The sequence below is a fragment of the Montipora foliosa genome, chromosome 3 (genome assembly GCF_036669935.1).
Source record: "Montipora foliosa isolate CH-2021 chromosome 3, ASM3666993v2, whole genome shotgun sequence".
Classification (NCBI taxonomy): Eukaryota; Metazoa; Cnidaria; class Anthozoa; order Scleractinia; family Acroporidae; genus Montipora; species Montipora foliosa.
In genome coordinates this window covers 55,859,580-55,877,079 of record NC_090871.1, presented here as the reverse complement: position 1 = coordinate 55,877,079, position 17,500 = coordinate 55,859,580, and the positions used below count along the sequence as shown (strand labels likewise).

General features: G+C 38.4%; 1 protein-coding gene across 1 annotated transcript in view; it reads right to left on the bottom strand.

Annotated features, from left to right (window-relative positions):
- Positions 1-17,500, bottom strand: part of LOC137997741 (pyrethroid hydrolase Ces2e-like) — a 21,526-nt gene that overhangs the window by 2,982 nt on the left and 1,044 nt on the right. The window contains exons 2-4 of the mRNA XM_068843938.1: positions 8,652-8,902; positions 3,191-3,904; positions 2,536-2,774 (exon numbers count right to left, since the gene is read on the bottom strand). Coding sequence (XP_068700039.1) covers positions 2,536-2,774; positions 3,191-3,904; positions 8,652-8,902 — 1,204 coding nt within the window. The remainder of the gene's footprint in view (positions 1-2,535; positions 2,775-3,190; positions 3,905-8,651; positions 8,903-17,500) is intronic.

Sequence of the window (17,500 nt, the reverse complement as noted above, 5' to 3'; positions counted from 1 at the left end):
GCATTTCCTTTCTTCAAGAGGTTAAATAGTATTTTCCGCAATTGATAAAAAATAGATCGCAGCCCCTTATTGCAAAGCACTATGGTATTGAAATGCGGATAAACATCGCTAACATGTATGTCTTACTGATTTTTCAAGCGAAAGTCAATCTCAGTTTTATGGAGCAACTTAAGTTGTTGTAAAGTAGCCTCAAGAAAATCCAGGTTGCAACGGGGTACGACCACGTAAGCGTGCGATTGCAATGCACACCGGTGTACCACTGAACTATCAACGACAACTCTTTATCTGGGGGCTGGTTAATTGCAAGTTAACATTAAATGCCGTAAGAGTGAAAACATGATAAAAGATGTAAGAAACCAGGAGAACATTACCAGGAGCTTGAGTCAACCCTTTCCCGCATCTTTCTATTTTTAGAACTACTACATTTTGACGTATGTAACATACGTGAAATGATTGACAAAAGTCACATGCGTATGCGACGTAATAAATGGCTGACCATAAGTGTCTTGTGATTGACTATTGTGAAAACACCCACTAAAGCCCCCCGGGGAGGTGCTTCTAAAAATAACAGGGTATGGGAAAGGGTTGATTAATTAATATGAAAGATGGAGGTACCATGTAACTCATCTCTATTGGAACTGCTGATAATTGACGCTGAAACTTAGCAAAAGATCATGCAATTTACCAAAGAAATATATCAAATCGTAAAGAGGCAAAAATATGCTGGTCTGACAGCAAAAATAATGATGATAACGATGATAATAATAATAATAATAATAATAATAATAATAATAATAATAATAATAATAATATTATTATTATTATTAGTAGTAGTAGTAGTATTATTAGTATTATCATCATCATCATCATCATCATCATGTCAGGTTGGCAAGCTCTTTTTCTGACAAAGTAGGAAATTTCTCAATTGTCATTATTATTATTATTATTATTATTATTAAATTATTATTATTATTATTATTATTATTATTATTATTATTATTATTATTATTAATGGAGTGCTTTTTCCTCCCATTGTTTTGATAACTTATCTTGGGCTCTGTGTGTTGTCTTCTGTTTTATTCTCTACTTTGCATATGCAGTGGTTTGTTCACTTTCCCCTTTTTCTAGCTTGGGTACATCTAGTTCTTGTCTAAACTTCTCTCCTTCTTTTTGGATGGAGTACAACTTCTTCCCTTTTTCATGTTCCCATACTGCTTACAAAACAACAACTGTAGGATTGGAGACATAATTAAAACATTTAGAAGATATTCTGCTCCAGCTAGGAGCAGAATATCTTCTGAATGTTTTAAGTACATGTATGTCTCCAATCCTACAGTTGTTGTTTTGTAAGCAGTTTCTATCTGGGTGCCCAGATGTTCTGGGTGGTGCATTCTTTGGATGTTAAATACTTTTCATGTTTTTGCGTCTTTGTTTTATTATTGTTATCGTTATCGTTATTGTTATCAGGGTTGTCATTAAGTTCTGAAGAAGGTGTAACACTCAAGATTTCACCTGTGACATGTAAATACATGGCCAAAGGCCATGTAAAGGAAGGCTTAAAGGGCCTGAGTCCCTTGGGGGTTCTGGGGGCATGCTCCCTCAGAAAATTCTTAAAATGAGACCCTCAGAAATGCATTTTCCAGCACTCTGAGGTGCAAATTGTATATTTTCTCAATCAAAAAGTGATAAAAGTAAAACAGGGTAAAATGATCATAATGAATAAAGATATTAACTAGCCATGTGGAAATGATCATGCATCACAGAACTGTGAAAAATAGTCAGTGGAATCCCATTTATATCAAGTACCGTGCATTGATAATGATTTTGTTGCTGGATCCAACAACGATCGATCGGGGGTGTTCTCCAAAGGTTTTTTTTACAGGAAATGTTTGGGATTTTTACCAAAAACACATCTTAGAATCAGGAACACAGACAACATAAGGCAGCAATTATATTTTCTTTAGAAGCCAAATGTTTATAAATAAATTTCAATTTGGTTGGCCCATGAATATTCATTCAGCAGCAACCATCACCTGTAAAATTGACTGGGATCAGCCGCAACAGGTGATACAGGTTACGGTCCCTAATGACCGCCCTCATGATGATGATGATGATGATGATGATTATTATTATTCATTATCATAATACAAACTGTCTGCTTGACCAACCCAGGAGAGATTAACTAGGAGGTCCGTGGCAGGTCAACCAGCCCAGATCCGTAAACATGGGGATCGAAGGCACATAGCTGACTTGAGCTACTGATTGGTTCAAAGATGGCTTGATAGCATGATTTGTTATCAAGGTTCTTCACAACAGCATTAGTCGTTCCATAATTTCCGATGAGCTTTTTTTTTCTTGTGAAGGACCCCACTGGGCTCTAGCGTAGACTGAAAGGAAATTCTGATACATGTATGTTTAGCATTATAGGTATCCATAACCCATCTTGACCATTGACAATATATGTATATATTTTTTTACAATTTGTTACACTAGTCAAGCAGAGTAGATATCGACATTTAAGATTGAAATTCTTACCCGTATTTAGCAAAGTCTGTCCATAATTTCATTACTTGCAAACTCATCCCTTTCTCTATGTTTGAGAACTTTGCAGCCACCTTGCTAGTGAAAGGTTCAAGACCTGCAACTGATTCTCTAAAAGGTGCCCCAAACACAAATGGAAGATCCATGGCATGGATCACACCAGTGAACCAGTCAGGAAGTGCTGTATAAATTGCACGGTGGTCAAACACGTAAACATATGGTCGTCGACCTCCCTATAAAAAAGAAAAAAAAAAAAGACATATCAGATATGATTCCTATTTATTTACCTGTCTTGGCCAACTGTGATTTAGTGTCGCTTTAATAGGCAAAATGGACAAGTAGGGCTCCATTGGAGCTTTTAGGGTCTGCATAGCAACGACTGTCCCACCTGACCAATAATGTTAGAAACTTTGCTTGGGACAATATACTCCTGAGCCTTTTCGAAATAAGGGATATCTGAGTCCCAAGGATGGGGGTACATGTACATTTGTATAATTCATAATTATGCTCCCCCTCCCCCAACCCCCTCAAAAAAAAATACAGTTGTTTGCTTACTGTGATAGAATACTTCAGTCTGTAATCTTCTTTAGCCTTGTGTTTGGTCGATAGAATTAAAAATGACTGTAACAACAACTTGCAATCTCGCTACCTTTGCTAAAGAGACAGCTTCCAACAGAGCAGGTGCGTCAAATATTGCATGGCTCTCAAGATCCATCATCAAATGGCGCCTGAAAATTTTATTATTTGGATCTGAGTGATTGCTGTACTGGAACAATATCAGATCGTCGATGAACTCATTCTTCTCTCGCGTGTAACTTCTATTCTTAACTCTTGACTCAAAGAATTCTCGGTCAATACCATCTTTAATCAAATCCAGCGGCATCAACGCAGCAAACAGCGATCCTTCGTTGGTGTTAAAACCAGTAATGACGTCTACGTTATCGTGGAATTTCACTGCCCTGAACAAGTTCTCTGGAAGATCTGGTAAGAATTCTCCATCAACAATAGGTACTGCAATGTCTTGCCTTCCCAAATACTTGATAAATGAGAGATCATTTTGTGCGGATAAAATGTCCTCAGAGGGCAAACGTGCAACGCATTCAGTAAGACTAGGTTGCATGCTACAATTGACAGCAATGGAAAACAATTTCAATTGTTTAGTGTCTGTTACTTTCCCACAACAAGCAGGTGTGGAGGATGCACCACTCTGCATAATTGCTTTATTGAATAAGCCCTTAGACATCGGCGATATTAAATGAAGGGACACACTCATCGCTCCAGCACTTTCTCCAAATATGGTAACTCTGTTTGGATCACCACCAAAATTCTCAATATTGACTTGAATCCACTTTAAGGCCAGAACCTTTAGAAAGATGTTTGAAAAGTTGGATTAGAGCCGGATACACTTCTCTAAATAATGAAACAATCGCCAAAAGGCAGTTCAGGCCTACTCTGGGACCTAAGTCGCCTTAAGTCACCTTAAAGTGCCCCTAACCCCAAAACATTTTTTTCGCTTAAATGAATCTTTGCACCTGTTCGAGACGCATTGCGATCATTTTTTCCTTTTCCTAACAAATCCTGCTAATCTATAGGCTTCGAAAGTTGCGAAAAACCAAGCATCTTTTGTTCATGACCGAGTCAGAAGGGGAGTGGGTCTATTCCTGATGTGACGTCACAATCTACTTTGCATGCATTTTTACAAAGAGTTAATGCAATGTAAATCAGTTTTTGACGTCACATCAGGAATAGACCCACTCCCCTTCTGACTCGGTCGTGAACAAATGATGCTTGGATTTTTGCAACTTTCGAAGCCTATAAAATGGCAGGATTTGTTAGAAAAAATGAAATGAAAAAATGGCTGCAATGCGTTTCGAACAGGTGCAAAGATTCATTTTAGCGAAAAAAATATTTTGGGGTTAGGGGCACTTTAACTTGCCCTAAGTCACCTTACATGTAAGCTGCCTTAAGTTACCTTAAGTCGACAAACACAACACACCTTAAAGCTAGCCTAAAACAGTTGAGAATGAGCCAATAAAGTAGTAGTCAAGATCAAGGGAGGCATCTTAATGTAATTGTCTCTTGGTTGATTAAAAAAAAAAGAAGAAGAATGGGTGGGGCAGGGGGTTGCCTCCTGATACCCATTTAAAAGGTGCTGATGAGCTTAGCCAACTCCTGCTGTAACACATAGGAGAGGCCAGAACACACAAGAGGACATGCAGCAGAGATACATGTAAGTGTTTGCAAGTCAATCATGTAAGTCCTGATTAAATATCTGCGACAAGCCTTCTTTTTTAGCTGTGCCTTGCAACATGTAGCTCTAATGGAGAAACCACAAGCAAGCTTCTAGTCCCCACAAATTCTTTTTTTGGCAAGATATTATGCCATTTGCTTGTTACAAAAACAAGTATTAAACACAGAAGCCCATAAAAATAGTTCAGTCTACTCTTAAACTATTAATTCCTCACCTTTGTGAGTAGCAGTGATATGATGCCTCAAAATATTTTTGCAACTTTACATAACAAATTTAAAAATGAAATAACCAAACAAATTTAAGCTCAGTAACAAGAAATGACATTATTTACTTTAGATGTAATACTGACGTAAGCTTAACTTTTACTTAAAAGAAAATGCCTAGGAAAATGTCTATTGTAAGGTTGGGAAGTCTTGCTCTAAGCATTTTATGAAACGTTGTTCGATTTACATAGTTAGTCGAGTTCTAGATGGCAATGCTCTTCACAAGAATACATGATTACATAATTACAGTCAAGCAGAAGGGGTTAACCAACCTTTATCTGTTATTCCGCCACACAAAATTCCAAATCTTGATCGCATATTTTGTAACCAAACGCATGCACGATATGTATAAGAACACTGCACATCCACTTAACTCCACAACTCTAAGGAAATCTACTCTAATTTGCTCTTTGCACAGGGTTCATGCATAACTTGATAGATGAACTCACAGCCAAAGCTCAAAGAAATTCTTTTCAATTTATGTGCCCGGCAAGTATAAAACCAGACATCCGCATAAATTCACTTGTACGGCAAGTGCATGAACGTGCTGGTTCTGGGTGTACATTTTTCATACCTGATGCAGGAACAAAAATGGCATCCGTACCACAAAAGCTTACAATATCCTTCCTTTAAAACCTCACTGTGCTGATCGATCGTGTAAAAAAAAGACCTGATCATGTTATTTTTTAGCTTTAAGTGTTTTGCATGTACTGTACCGCTTTGACAATGTAAGGGTCGCGTAACTTGACTCAAGCTCACGCGAGTCTACCCATAGATAGAGACATGGACATCAGTTGGGAGAATCAAAATGGTGGACCACAGGCACCCCAAGCTCACAACGTGATTATGCAATGCGTAACTACATGTATTATGTAGTATGCGAGTTTAATGGTGAAAAGAGTTAAAGTCGTATTTCTCTCGCAATAAACTTTCCCTACCCTTTTGTTTTGTGTCGATTCATTAGCCATTGCTGATATAGTGAAATCAGTACTCGTTTAATTTATACACTCTCAATTTTTTGGTTGACATCCTTTATTTTCTTTGGAGTTCTATTTTATAATCTCGCTCTATTTTTCTTCATTAAAGGATATACGGAATCGTCGCTAAAAATAATAGTCAAACAAATCGCAACGCTGTGAACTAATGTCAACAAGTTTTTTTTGTGTAGTTTTCTAAGTTTTGCACTGATTTCAGAAGGACTTGAAAGAGAACAAAGATGAATCTTTGAAATAATAAGATATCAGGGCAGAGACAGATGTTTGCATATTTTTCACTAAATTTGTTCCTCTGTTTTAAAAAATTTCGTTTTATTTTCAACAAGACAAAGCACTTTCATTCGTAGAAAATTATTCACCTGTTTGTACGCAATTTTCAAAAATCACTGTTTTTTTTTTATATTTATTGCACCAAGAGATATTTGAAGTTCTGTTTTATCGTTAATCTATTCTTTTTCTTTGAGCTTTGCGAACGGAGCGCTTTTTTTCAGTTATAAGGTAATTTTAATTGTGACAGTTCGATGTAGAGCGCGTAGAAAAACGTTTTGCAAACCACTTTCCCATGTTCATTTTCAAAAAAAAAAAAAAAAAAAACCCAAAATAAATATGTTATTCACCAGCTTAGGTCAGTCCGTATAGAGAAAAACTGTGCCCTCGGCCTTGAGTACAGTTTTTCCCTCCATGAACCTCCCAGCCGGTGAATAACATATATATCTTCACGCGTTAAAGATCACTGTTGCTATGGTTACATATAAAAAGCACACCCTTCGATATTAAAGAGAAATGATTTAGTATTCCATTGGTGCTTATATAATAAAAAGAATAAACACCAATGAAAAACTAAATCATTTCCAAAAGGCATATACAGGGGCACCCAACAAATCTGTTCCTCACATTATCTGTTCCCCAGAGGAATCTTGCTGGCTGGCAAAAATACCTGTGTTTCGATGAGCTGGCTGGGAAATTTTGTTATTGATAGAGGTTTTGCCTGAGAATTACAGACTTTTTCTAGCATTTCAACCCGAGCTGGCTGTAGAAACTCTGAAGACTGAGGACGACTAAGAAAAAAAAAAAAAAAAAAAAAGAACCCCTCCCCTCTCCCAGGGAGTAGTCACAAACATACGATGGCTGGTCAGAGTGATTGCGCATGCGGAAAAAACCTGTTTTGCCCCGGCTTTGTCGCTTTTGTTCGGTCGTTTCGGATCGAGGGATTTGAAAGCGCGCGGAATTCCTGGTTGGAAACCAACCAATTTTATCTAGCTGGCTGGGAAATTTCTTGTGTGTCTTGCTGGGAAAAAGGAACAGATAATGTTTTCCCAGCAACAGTGAAAAACACCTGAAAATGCCTTAATAGCATTTATTTTCATTAACTGGAGTATAATAATACATTTTACAACAAATTGGTCGTTGGGTGCCCCTGCATATGGCAACAGTGATCTTTGACGTGTGAAGATAACATGATAAGATATCATGTTTTTGCGCGAAAGGGCACTTTGTATTTTACTGGCTGCAGGAAGTGTGTCAAGTTTGTAATAATAATGAGATATAGATATGAATACGTACATGTATATCAATAAAACAAATAAGAATAATCTAGCGAGCCAGTGTCATTGGGTTACAATAGTACTTTTAGCTTTAAAAGCTTGAAGCTTAATGTGATGTAAAACAGAGTTAACTGAATAGAGTGTAATGTGAAGTGCTAGATTTCAATCCCATATGAACCATGTGAGCGTTAGCCCTACAGATGGAAATGGGCCCACACAAGGACAGAGAAAAACTCTGACCAGGGTGGGAATTGAACCCACGACCTTCGGGTTAGATCTCCGCCGCTCTACCGACTGAGCTACAAGGTCAGACGGGAGCAGGCCGTGGGAAGTGAAGATGTTAAAGTCACGGCAATGAACATGTACAAGTACAAGGAAAGGTTACGTTTATACAAACGTTGGCCGTGTAGCACTTCTATTTTAAACAGAGTTAACTGAATAGAGTGTAATGTGAAGTGCTAACATTACACTCTATTCAGTTAACTCTGTTTAAAATATAAGTGCTACACGGCCAACGTTTGTATAAACGTAACCTTTCCTTGTACTTGTACATGTTCATTGCCGTGACTTTAACATCTTCACTTCCCACGGCCTGCTCCCGTCTGACCTTGTAGCTCAGTCGGTAGAGCGGCGGAGATCTAACCCGAAGGTCGTGGGTTCAATTCCCACCCTGGTCAGAGTTTTTCTCTGTCCTTGTGTGGGCCCATTTCCATCTGTAGGGCTAACGCTCACATGGTTCATATGGGATTGAAATCTAGCACTTCACATAACACTCTATTCAGTTAACTCTGTTTAAAATATAAGTGCTACACGGCCAACGTTTGTATAAACGTAACCTTTCCTTGTTAATGTGATGTAGTTGAGATTCTCAACAACCCTTAAAAATCCTTACTGGAAAAGGTTACATATCCCGCGTGGAAGATTGATTCAGTAAACAATTAAATTAGATTTGGAAGATATTTCCAAAGAGTTGTGGTGAAGTTGGATTTGGTGCCGCTTAAGACAAGTGAAAAAAAAGAAGTTGAGTGGTAAGAATGGAAATAAAGGCTTAGTTTACCTGATCCAGCATCCCATAGTTTCCTTTGACATCAGTTCCAGGAACATTAAAGAAACCAAGCACTCCAAGACGATAATTGATAGTGACAACGATGACGTCGTTGAAGGCGGCCAAGATATCACTAGGGTAAAATGTACTAGTCCCCCATGAGAATGCGCCTCCATGAATCCACACCATGACAGCGGCAGTGTCATTGGTCTTGATTGTTGTTGGGACGAAGACATTTAGGAAGAGACAATCCTCACTCATATCTGAATTAGTAATGGATGATAGCAAGAGCTCAGTAATAATATGATTTCGTCTAAAAAGCGGGCCCAGCCTTTAATCGCATAACAAGCAGCCAAAATGAAACTAAAGAACGCCGTGTGGCAAAAGAGAGAGAGAGAGAGATTAAATTACAATCTGGACACAAAGACCTACGTTTTTATAGCTTGCAAAGAATTTATGTCCTTTATTTTTCTTTTAGACCTTGCTCAGACAATCCTTTGGAAAGCTTTCAGTGTGATGTGTCGAAGCACCAGAGACTCAACGTCGAGTCACGAAAAACAGATAAAATTTCTTTCTGAAGTTATTCATTGTTTGTGAAAATGCACGTTGGCTAGGATCAACTACTACACCGTTCACAAAAACTTGTTTGGGGGGGGGGGGGGGGGGCCTAATGAGAAATTTATTTGCAGATGTCATGACAAAGATAGCATATTTCCTCACTTACTTATGGACGTTCGCGCCAAAATCTTCCCACATTGAAATTTCTCTCATCTCTCGCCTGAAGTTAGGTAATAAATTGCTTATTCCAAAAATGAAGAAAAAATGGGAAGTCAGACCTTGTTTCAGAGACAAAAGCAAGGGAAATATGCCCTAATTTTGATAGATAGGTCATCATAACGAGATGTAGCCTCATCTCCTCAACCGTCGAAAATCATAAAAGTAATACGTTAGAGTGAAGGTTTCTTTACACAGAAATATAGGAGTGGGTTTTTTTTAGATAATTGCATGCCGCTAGGGATGTCTAAACAGTAGAGTGAATCCTCAATGAGCGTTTTCGCAAGCGCTACCCGTTGTAACCACTTCAGGAATTCAGGACACAAGGAAAGAAAAATTTAAAAAAAAGATAACTTCTTACATCAATCATTTCATCAAATTTTGTAGATTGTAAGAAGAGCAAGTGATTCATGTCTTTAAAAATAGGGGTCACCGATGATATAAACAAGTAAAATCGCATGATGTGATGTTGCGAAACTCTTGGACAATTTAGTTTGTCAAGTTTTTGCATGACCTGTCGGGGAAGGACTGGAACCCAGGACAGGATCAATCGATGAAAGTTTCAAGCATTTGGTTAGTGTTTGTATCATATCTCTCCATTGCCGTCATGCTCATCTCCTGGAGTGTAGCTTTTGTGAAATGTAATCTCTGGCTGTTTCCTCATACGTCCGCCCTATTCAAGTCGACGAGGAAGACAATATAATTGACCTTTTCGGCTTCCCAATACAGATCATGTGATAATACTCAGGAGGTTTGGTCTTTTGTTTTGTTGATTAAAATGAGGGCATGCAAGCATGAATATGTCTGCATGCACTCTTTTTAATTAACAAAACAAAGGACCAAGCCTCCTGAGTAGTATCACAATAACTGTATTAGGAAAACAAAATGTACAAGCCGAAAAGGTCTATTGTGCTCTATTTTCAGGAAGTAAAGGAAAATAACTTCAAAAACAAGCATTCACTTTGAACTAAAAAGTTCGCAGCGTAATAAATACGTCTAAAAAACCAAACCCATTAAATTTAAGCAAAGTCGCTCACTAAAACTAACCTTCCTCGAGTTTTCAAAACTTTCAGCCACTACTCAATTAGGGACCTTTTCCAGCATCCCGGTCCTTTCTCTTTAACGTTAAAGTTTCATGATGAATTGGAGTAAAAGTTGCACACAAACAATTAGTGCGAACGTCCTTAAAGACCCTGAGTGTTGGTCCGGCCGGGTTTTTGATCCCCCGACCTCCCGCACAGTAGTCTTTTATTTTATTTATCCACTTTCACCACAACTGTGGTGGGGGTCGCACAACAGAGCGAGGCTCCAAATTAAGTGCGCCCTTTTTACCCTCCAAACCATGATATACCACAGAAGACAGACCACAACACCGGGAACTACATGCCTTACTCTTTGCAACAAGTGTGCGGGTTGTTTTACGTCCCACAGGATTATGAACATTGAAGGGTTGTGAGACGGGACCTCCGGCTTATCATCCTTATCCGAGAAGACTAGAGAGTCTAACAATTTGCAGATGTAATTACAAAGGCAGCACTTTCTTCTCAGTTATTTAAAGACCCTGAGTGTTGGTCCGGCCGGAGTTGAACTCACGACCTCCCGCGTGACAGCCCGGTGCTCAACCAACTGAGCCACCGATTCTCAAACAACTGAACCAACCGGTTGACTGAGTCCTAGGAGCATGGTATCAGACAGGCCAGGCCAAAAAGTCATGCTAAGGCCCCAGGAGGACGACATAGCAAAACATGACCTGCTCCCAACTGAGTGGCTCAAAAAGTTGGGCCAGAAGCACATAACTCTGAAACGTGTACATGTAACTTGCAACTCTTTACCTTGGAACAAAGCTGGGGATTTAGAACACCAATTTTATGCCCAAATTTGGACAAACATGAGATCGAAGCTGTACGCACGGGAAAATGCACGAGGAATGTTACATCCAAAGAAGGAAATTTTCAAACTAAAAGAATCCCAGCTCTGAACCAGAGTTAAACGCTTTAAGGTCATGAACTTCTGGTTGAGAATTGCACGGGCATCGCAGAGGTAATGGGTTTGAATCCCATTGAATGCACCTGAATTTTTCATGTGACTCTAAGAGATAATTGCTTAATTACTTAAATTGTCCAGATAAGTGCTAAAATCAGTTCTCTTTTTTGTCTAATGTTTTTTTGCTTGTAAGTGTACAAAATGAGGGGTAGTCCACAGGGTAGTCCACAGGGTAGTCCATGGACCGGGTCCACAGTGGTAGTCCATGGACCTGGGGTCCATATTCTTTATACGTCCATAATTATAATATTCAAGAGTGCAAACTAATGTTCACAGGCCTACATGACTCCCTTGTCTGCCTGTCCGGTCTGGTTTTCTTTTCCTTTGTCATAATTTTGCTCTCTCGAGTAGATATTTGAATAGACGTCTCTTTTAATCGCTTCCAGCAAGATTTCATTTAGCAATGGTGTTTATTCTATGCGACTTTAGATTTGGAACTTATACGACTGTGTGATATTTTTTCTCCCAAGAAAATAGTTCGTCTTGATGATATATTTTTAGCTTCTTGGTGTTGATTTTCTCTGCAGCAGGCCAGGGTTTTCGTTTGAGTGAACTCCAGGCTTGCCTGGGAAACTGATTCTTGGGTTCCAGAAACGCTGGAAACAGCGTTTCTGAGTGTTCTATTTTACAAAACTGTCGAAAACTCTGTATCTGCAGTAACGTGAATGTGACCTTTTGTCCCCACACTTTTGCATCAATTTAATTATAGTCTCAACCAATAGGCTTGTCGGTGGTAGAAGTGGGTGATTCTGCTTTTATAGCTTTGACCCGGCCCGCGGAATCTTTCTTTTTTTTTTTTTTTTCTAGAGCATCTGTTAGATTGTGCCATGTATCAGTGAGATAGCTGACTTTCTAAAGGCTTTGCTTGTCTTGCCTTTTTTCTGCGTTTCTTAGCAGATTGTTGTGCTCTTTGGTATTTTTGCCTTTATTTGTTTCGCTCTTTCCTCTGACTTCTGCACCGTGTATTGGTTCAAGTTGTGGCCATGAGGTAGGTTGGGGTTGGTCTCAAATTTTAGGGACAGTAAAAGGGGGTCCCTGAAAATATTTTTCCAATTTTTTAGATAGTATATAGTTAAACTATCTAGTCTTCAAGGATAAGGACGATAAACAGTAGGCCCTGTTTCACATCACATGCGTGGGACGTTAAAAAGCACACAATGTTCGGGGAGAGTAGGGAACGTAGTCCAAGGTGTGGTGGTTTCTCACCATTCACTCACGTTATGTTCTGGGGTCACTTGTGTAAACTACTTGTTATTGAATAATCTGTTCTGTCGTGATTGTATTTCATTGACCCTGAAAAGCCCCTATGGGCATTGGTCAATTAAGTATGTAAGTATACAGGCAGAAACGATAGGGCGACCTGGGTTGTTGGGTTTGTGAATTTTAGGCAGGAAGTAAATCCACGAAGTTCTAGGGGTGTTGATGATGAAATTAGTGGCAGTGTCCGGTAATTCTTGATTAACTATAAGATTTTGAATGGTGTCTTTGACAAGTTTTTGATTTTTGGAAGTGAGATCTTTAGAGATCTGTCTCTGTGGTCAAAGCGGGCCATCATCGCGACTAACAATTTGATCGACAGTCATCACTACAAACGTCACAAAAAGATAAGAATGACAGAATTCCATTCACCCTCACTTTCCATCCTCATAATCACGCAGTCAAAAGCATCATTCTTAGTAATTTTAAATTACTCCAAAATGATCCCGAGACTGGTAGAATCTTTTCGCAACCTCTAATTATTTCATTCAAACGCGACGAAAACGTAGGCAACGTTTTAGTTACAAGCGCGCTCAAAACTTACGAGCAACCCGGCACTTTCAAATGCGCGCGCTCACGATGCAAAACTTGTCTTTTCATTGTTAACACCAGCAAGATATCGGGACCTAAGCGATCTGTTAAGATCACCGATCGTTTCACATGTACCTCCGCAAATGTCATTTATTGCATAACCTGTACGTTATGCAATAAATTATACATTGGTGAGACAGGTAGACGACTAGGTGACCGATTCCGCGAACACCTTCGCGATGTTGAGAAGAATGACAAGGATGCATCTAAGCCAGTCGCTCGCCATTTTAATCTGCCTAACCACTCCAAAAAACACACGGCTATCTGCGGCCTTTCCCTACATCTAGGTACGACGGAAAGCCGCAAGAATCAGGAACAAAAATTCATCTTTCAAATCGGCACCCTTAATCCCCACGGTATAACGAACACTTTTCATTTAACTAATGTATTCCTATTTTTCACGTTGCCATGTTACCACCAATAGCGTAGCTCCTACTCTACTATAAAAACTACACGTAACCCATAATCCCTCGATTCGCTCTGACGAAGGGCTAACACTCGAAACGTCAGCTTTTAGAATCTCTGTACAGTGGCCAATTTACATTTTGAACTCCGTTGATAAAACCAAATTTTTGTATACTACTTCCCCACGGACGCAGCACTACAGTTTCTTTAGAAACTACCCCTTCGGACAGTTCAAAAGCCTTTTATTTTCACTAATCCTATAGCCAGTACGAATAAACAAGCCGGGAGCTCCGCTTTTAGGCTTGGCTAAATCTATTTATTATTTGATGCCTTAGGCCCGATTCACACACTGCGTACTTTTCATGAGCCGAACTTAATTCGAGTTCGACCGACACAAATTAACAAAAGTACGCCTGTTGATTCAAAAGTCGAACTTAACTGGCCCCTCCACAGCAGTTCCAAAGCCATTACCAAGAAAACCAATTGATTTTGTCAGCGATTTTCATGTAGAAGGCAAAACATGGTTTATGCACGATCATGAAGTTCGGCACATGAAACGTTCGACGTCTGAAATCAAAGCCGATCCACGGCCATGGTAAAGCCGAATTCCCGTTTAGGCCTAGCCTCCTACGCAAACGTTCTTACGGGTTCGTCACGCAACCATTGGAATGATTGCGTGACGAACCCGTAAGAACGTTTGCGTAGGAGGCTAGTTTAGGCCAGGCGAAAAGAACGCCTGAGCCATTCCAAGTTAAAATAGCCGTTCTTAATTGATTCAAACGTCGAACTTTTCATGTATTAAGTTCGGCTCATGAAAAGTATGGCGTCTGAGTCGGGCCTTATTGTCTTCAAAAATGACAATTTAATGTAAGCTTATGTAGAATTCAAACCTTTTACATGCACCTTCAAGTCCCAAATTTGTCAGGCAAAGATATTTAATTTAGCTTAAGTGCTTTAACAAAATGGTATTTATTTCACAAGAATAATGAATTGATTTGGTATTAGAGTGCTCTCACCGCAAATTACATGATGACAGAAAGCAGAAAGCTTCAGCTGTCATTTAAACTATAGTATTCAATGCAAATAGTATGTTAATGCCTGCATGAGATTGTTATTATAGGCGTTTAAAGAAAAGAGAGCCAAAGTTTGACGAGTCTGCTTTTCAAACACTTACATTATAACAGAAGTGACATTGTCTGACACTTGCAGAGTGCAGACCCCAAACTAAACGTAACTCACAGTTATTGAAAGCTAAACGTTTTAGTTAAAATGGGTGTTTAAAATCGCTATTTGTAGGCAGTCTGCAGTTGTCATACACCTTAGAAATAATCAGCTTTATTATTACCAGCATTTTTTTTTTGAGACATGTGATATTGAGTGTTCTTATCTGGATGAAATTCTTATGACATCTTTTTTCTGTAAGTAGCAGTAATAATTTTTCTTTGAATTATTTTTTCCAAGAAAACTGAAACTTTTCACTATATTTATTTGTTGATTTACAGTTCAAATTGGAGGTGGGTACAGCTGGGAATTAGTTCATTAAAAGATTGGTGGGAAGTTTGGGCAGAGAGTTGGTTACAGAAAGTGCTGAGGCAAGCCAAGAAGATGCCTTCTTCTTGCAACATACAGTACATACCACTACATGTATCATCAATGGAAGAGGAGTTGGAGGAAGCCCCAGATAAAAGAAAAGGTTGGTGCCATGAAAAAATTCCTTTGAGGCATGTTTCTGTAAAAAAGCTGTAATGCAGTCAAACAGCTGAAAGTCTGAAAGACTTAGAAGCTGATTGTTGCTTTTAAACAAGTGATGCATATATATATTTACAAATAACTCACATAAATTACACTTTAACAACTAATTCTTGACAGTCACTGCAATAAAATAATTATAAAGCACTGTCTGAGTTACAGGCCTGTGTACGTATAGGCTAATAATGCCTAGCGATTAGTGGAAGATGATGCTGCAGTTTTATTTATCCATTGTCTCACCCAAGATCTGCTTTCAGTTTAAAATTTGAAATACTGTTTTATGAGATAACTGTAAATACCTCATCACACATAATTTTTTTTGGAAAAGTGTTGAAGACAAAGAAAGCATCTGGCAATATATTTTCAAGATTTGTTCCATGAGTTCCACCACTATATGTGTACTTTTATCATTATGACAAAATTAATTTGATAGTAAACTGAGTTACTCAATGAATCAAGAAAATTGTTACAGATATAATCTCATGCAAGTACTGGTATTACATGTGGTTCCATTTATTTGGTACACCAAACTGGGTGGCTGGTGTCTTTTGTTTCTCAGGATTAGGGATGTATTAGGTTTGTGCTCTCTTCCTATTTTGTTAGAATATTGTGGAATGATCTTAATTTTGGAAGGGGTTATACTAATCATGATTCTCTTTAATTACTTTTAAGGATGATGAGTCAATCAATGGAGAGGTTCTAAAAGCAACATTTGCAAGGATTGTTGCTAGCTTCTGGCACACTAATTGAACCAGGGACATTTACCTTGTGGCAGAAAGCAAGGTTTTGTTAGAACTTTCATTTGCTATAATTGTTTTGATGGGAGCATACTTAATTATCAGCTTAATCTTGGGGTTTTCTTCTTCTTTTTGGAAACAAAAAGTTTTTACTTTTTTTAATGTAAATTATCAAGTTAAGTTCTGAATTTTTTCCTTTTGGAAACAATTCTGTTGGAGAAAAAATGAACACATTGGTAAAGTTCAATGATGGCAAAATTTTTGCATCAGTTATCCAAGGCATGTTCCATTTTTTTACGTTTCACTTCTTTCTGTAAGAACTGACTTGTATTACATGTACATAAAACCCATTTTGTTATACTGAGTCACATTTATCCAAGTATGTTGTATGCTTTAGTTTTTGTAATTGAAGTTAGATTTTGCAGCCATTGTTGCAATCTGTAATCAAAACACATACCACTCAATTTATCTTTGTTTAAGGCAAGAACACATTCAGCTGATTGCCATTTTATTATTGCCTGAGTAATTAGAATAAAGATAGCTTTGACTTTTGCGATGTATTTGTATGTGTATACATTGTATTTATCATGTGCATTCTTTGCAATCTTATGATTAAAATTACCAGTATTAGATGCTTCATTGTAAACCTGGTGTTTTCTTTACATAATATTAAAAAAATGAACTTTTTATGGTTATGAGAAATCTGACTATAAATGAAGGTACAGGAGATCTATTGAGGGTGAATGTGTTCTGTAGAAAGAGTAAATATTACTCTGACAAGGGGAGTAAAGTTTAAGAGGGTAAATTTTACTCTGGAATTAATTTAACTCTGTCGAGGGTGAATTGAACTCCATTTAAAGAGTTCAATTCACTCCAATAGAAGGATAAAATTTACTCTTGTATTGGAGTGAATTTTACATGACAGGAGGGGTAAACAATACAGGAGTAAATTTTACCCCGACAAAAGAGTAAAAGATATAGAAGTAAATTTTACTCCACAAGTGGAGTAAGCAATACCAGAGTGAATTTTACTCCAAAAGTGGAGTGGTTTTGTACCCTTTTTTTTTTACTCCCTTTTTGGAGTTAAATCTACTCCTTTTAAATAACAGTGTATGGAAAAAAATATTAGCACTGCCTAGTCCCCAGTCGCCCGCTCGTGAAGGGAAAAGCGGGGCGCAATATTCCTCCCTCCCATCACTGTCCGCGCTCGCGCTTCGCACTTGCAACTAGTTCCCCGTGCTCGTGCTCCACACTCGCTTACAGTTTTCGCTAGCTTCACAAAAAAGCCTGAGGAGGAGGTAGACA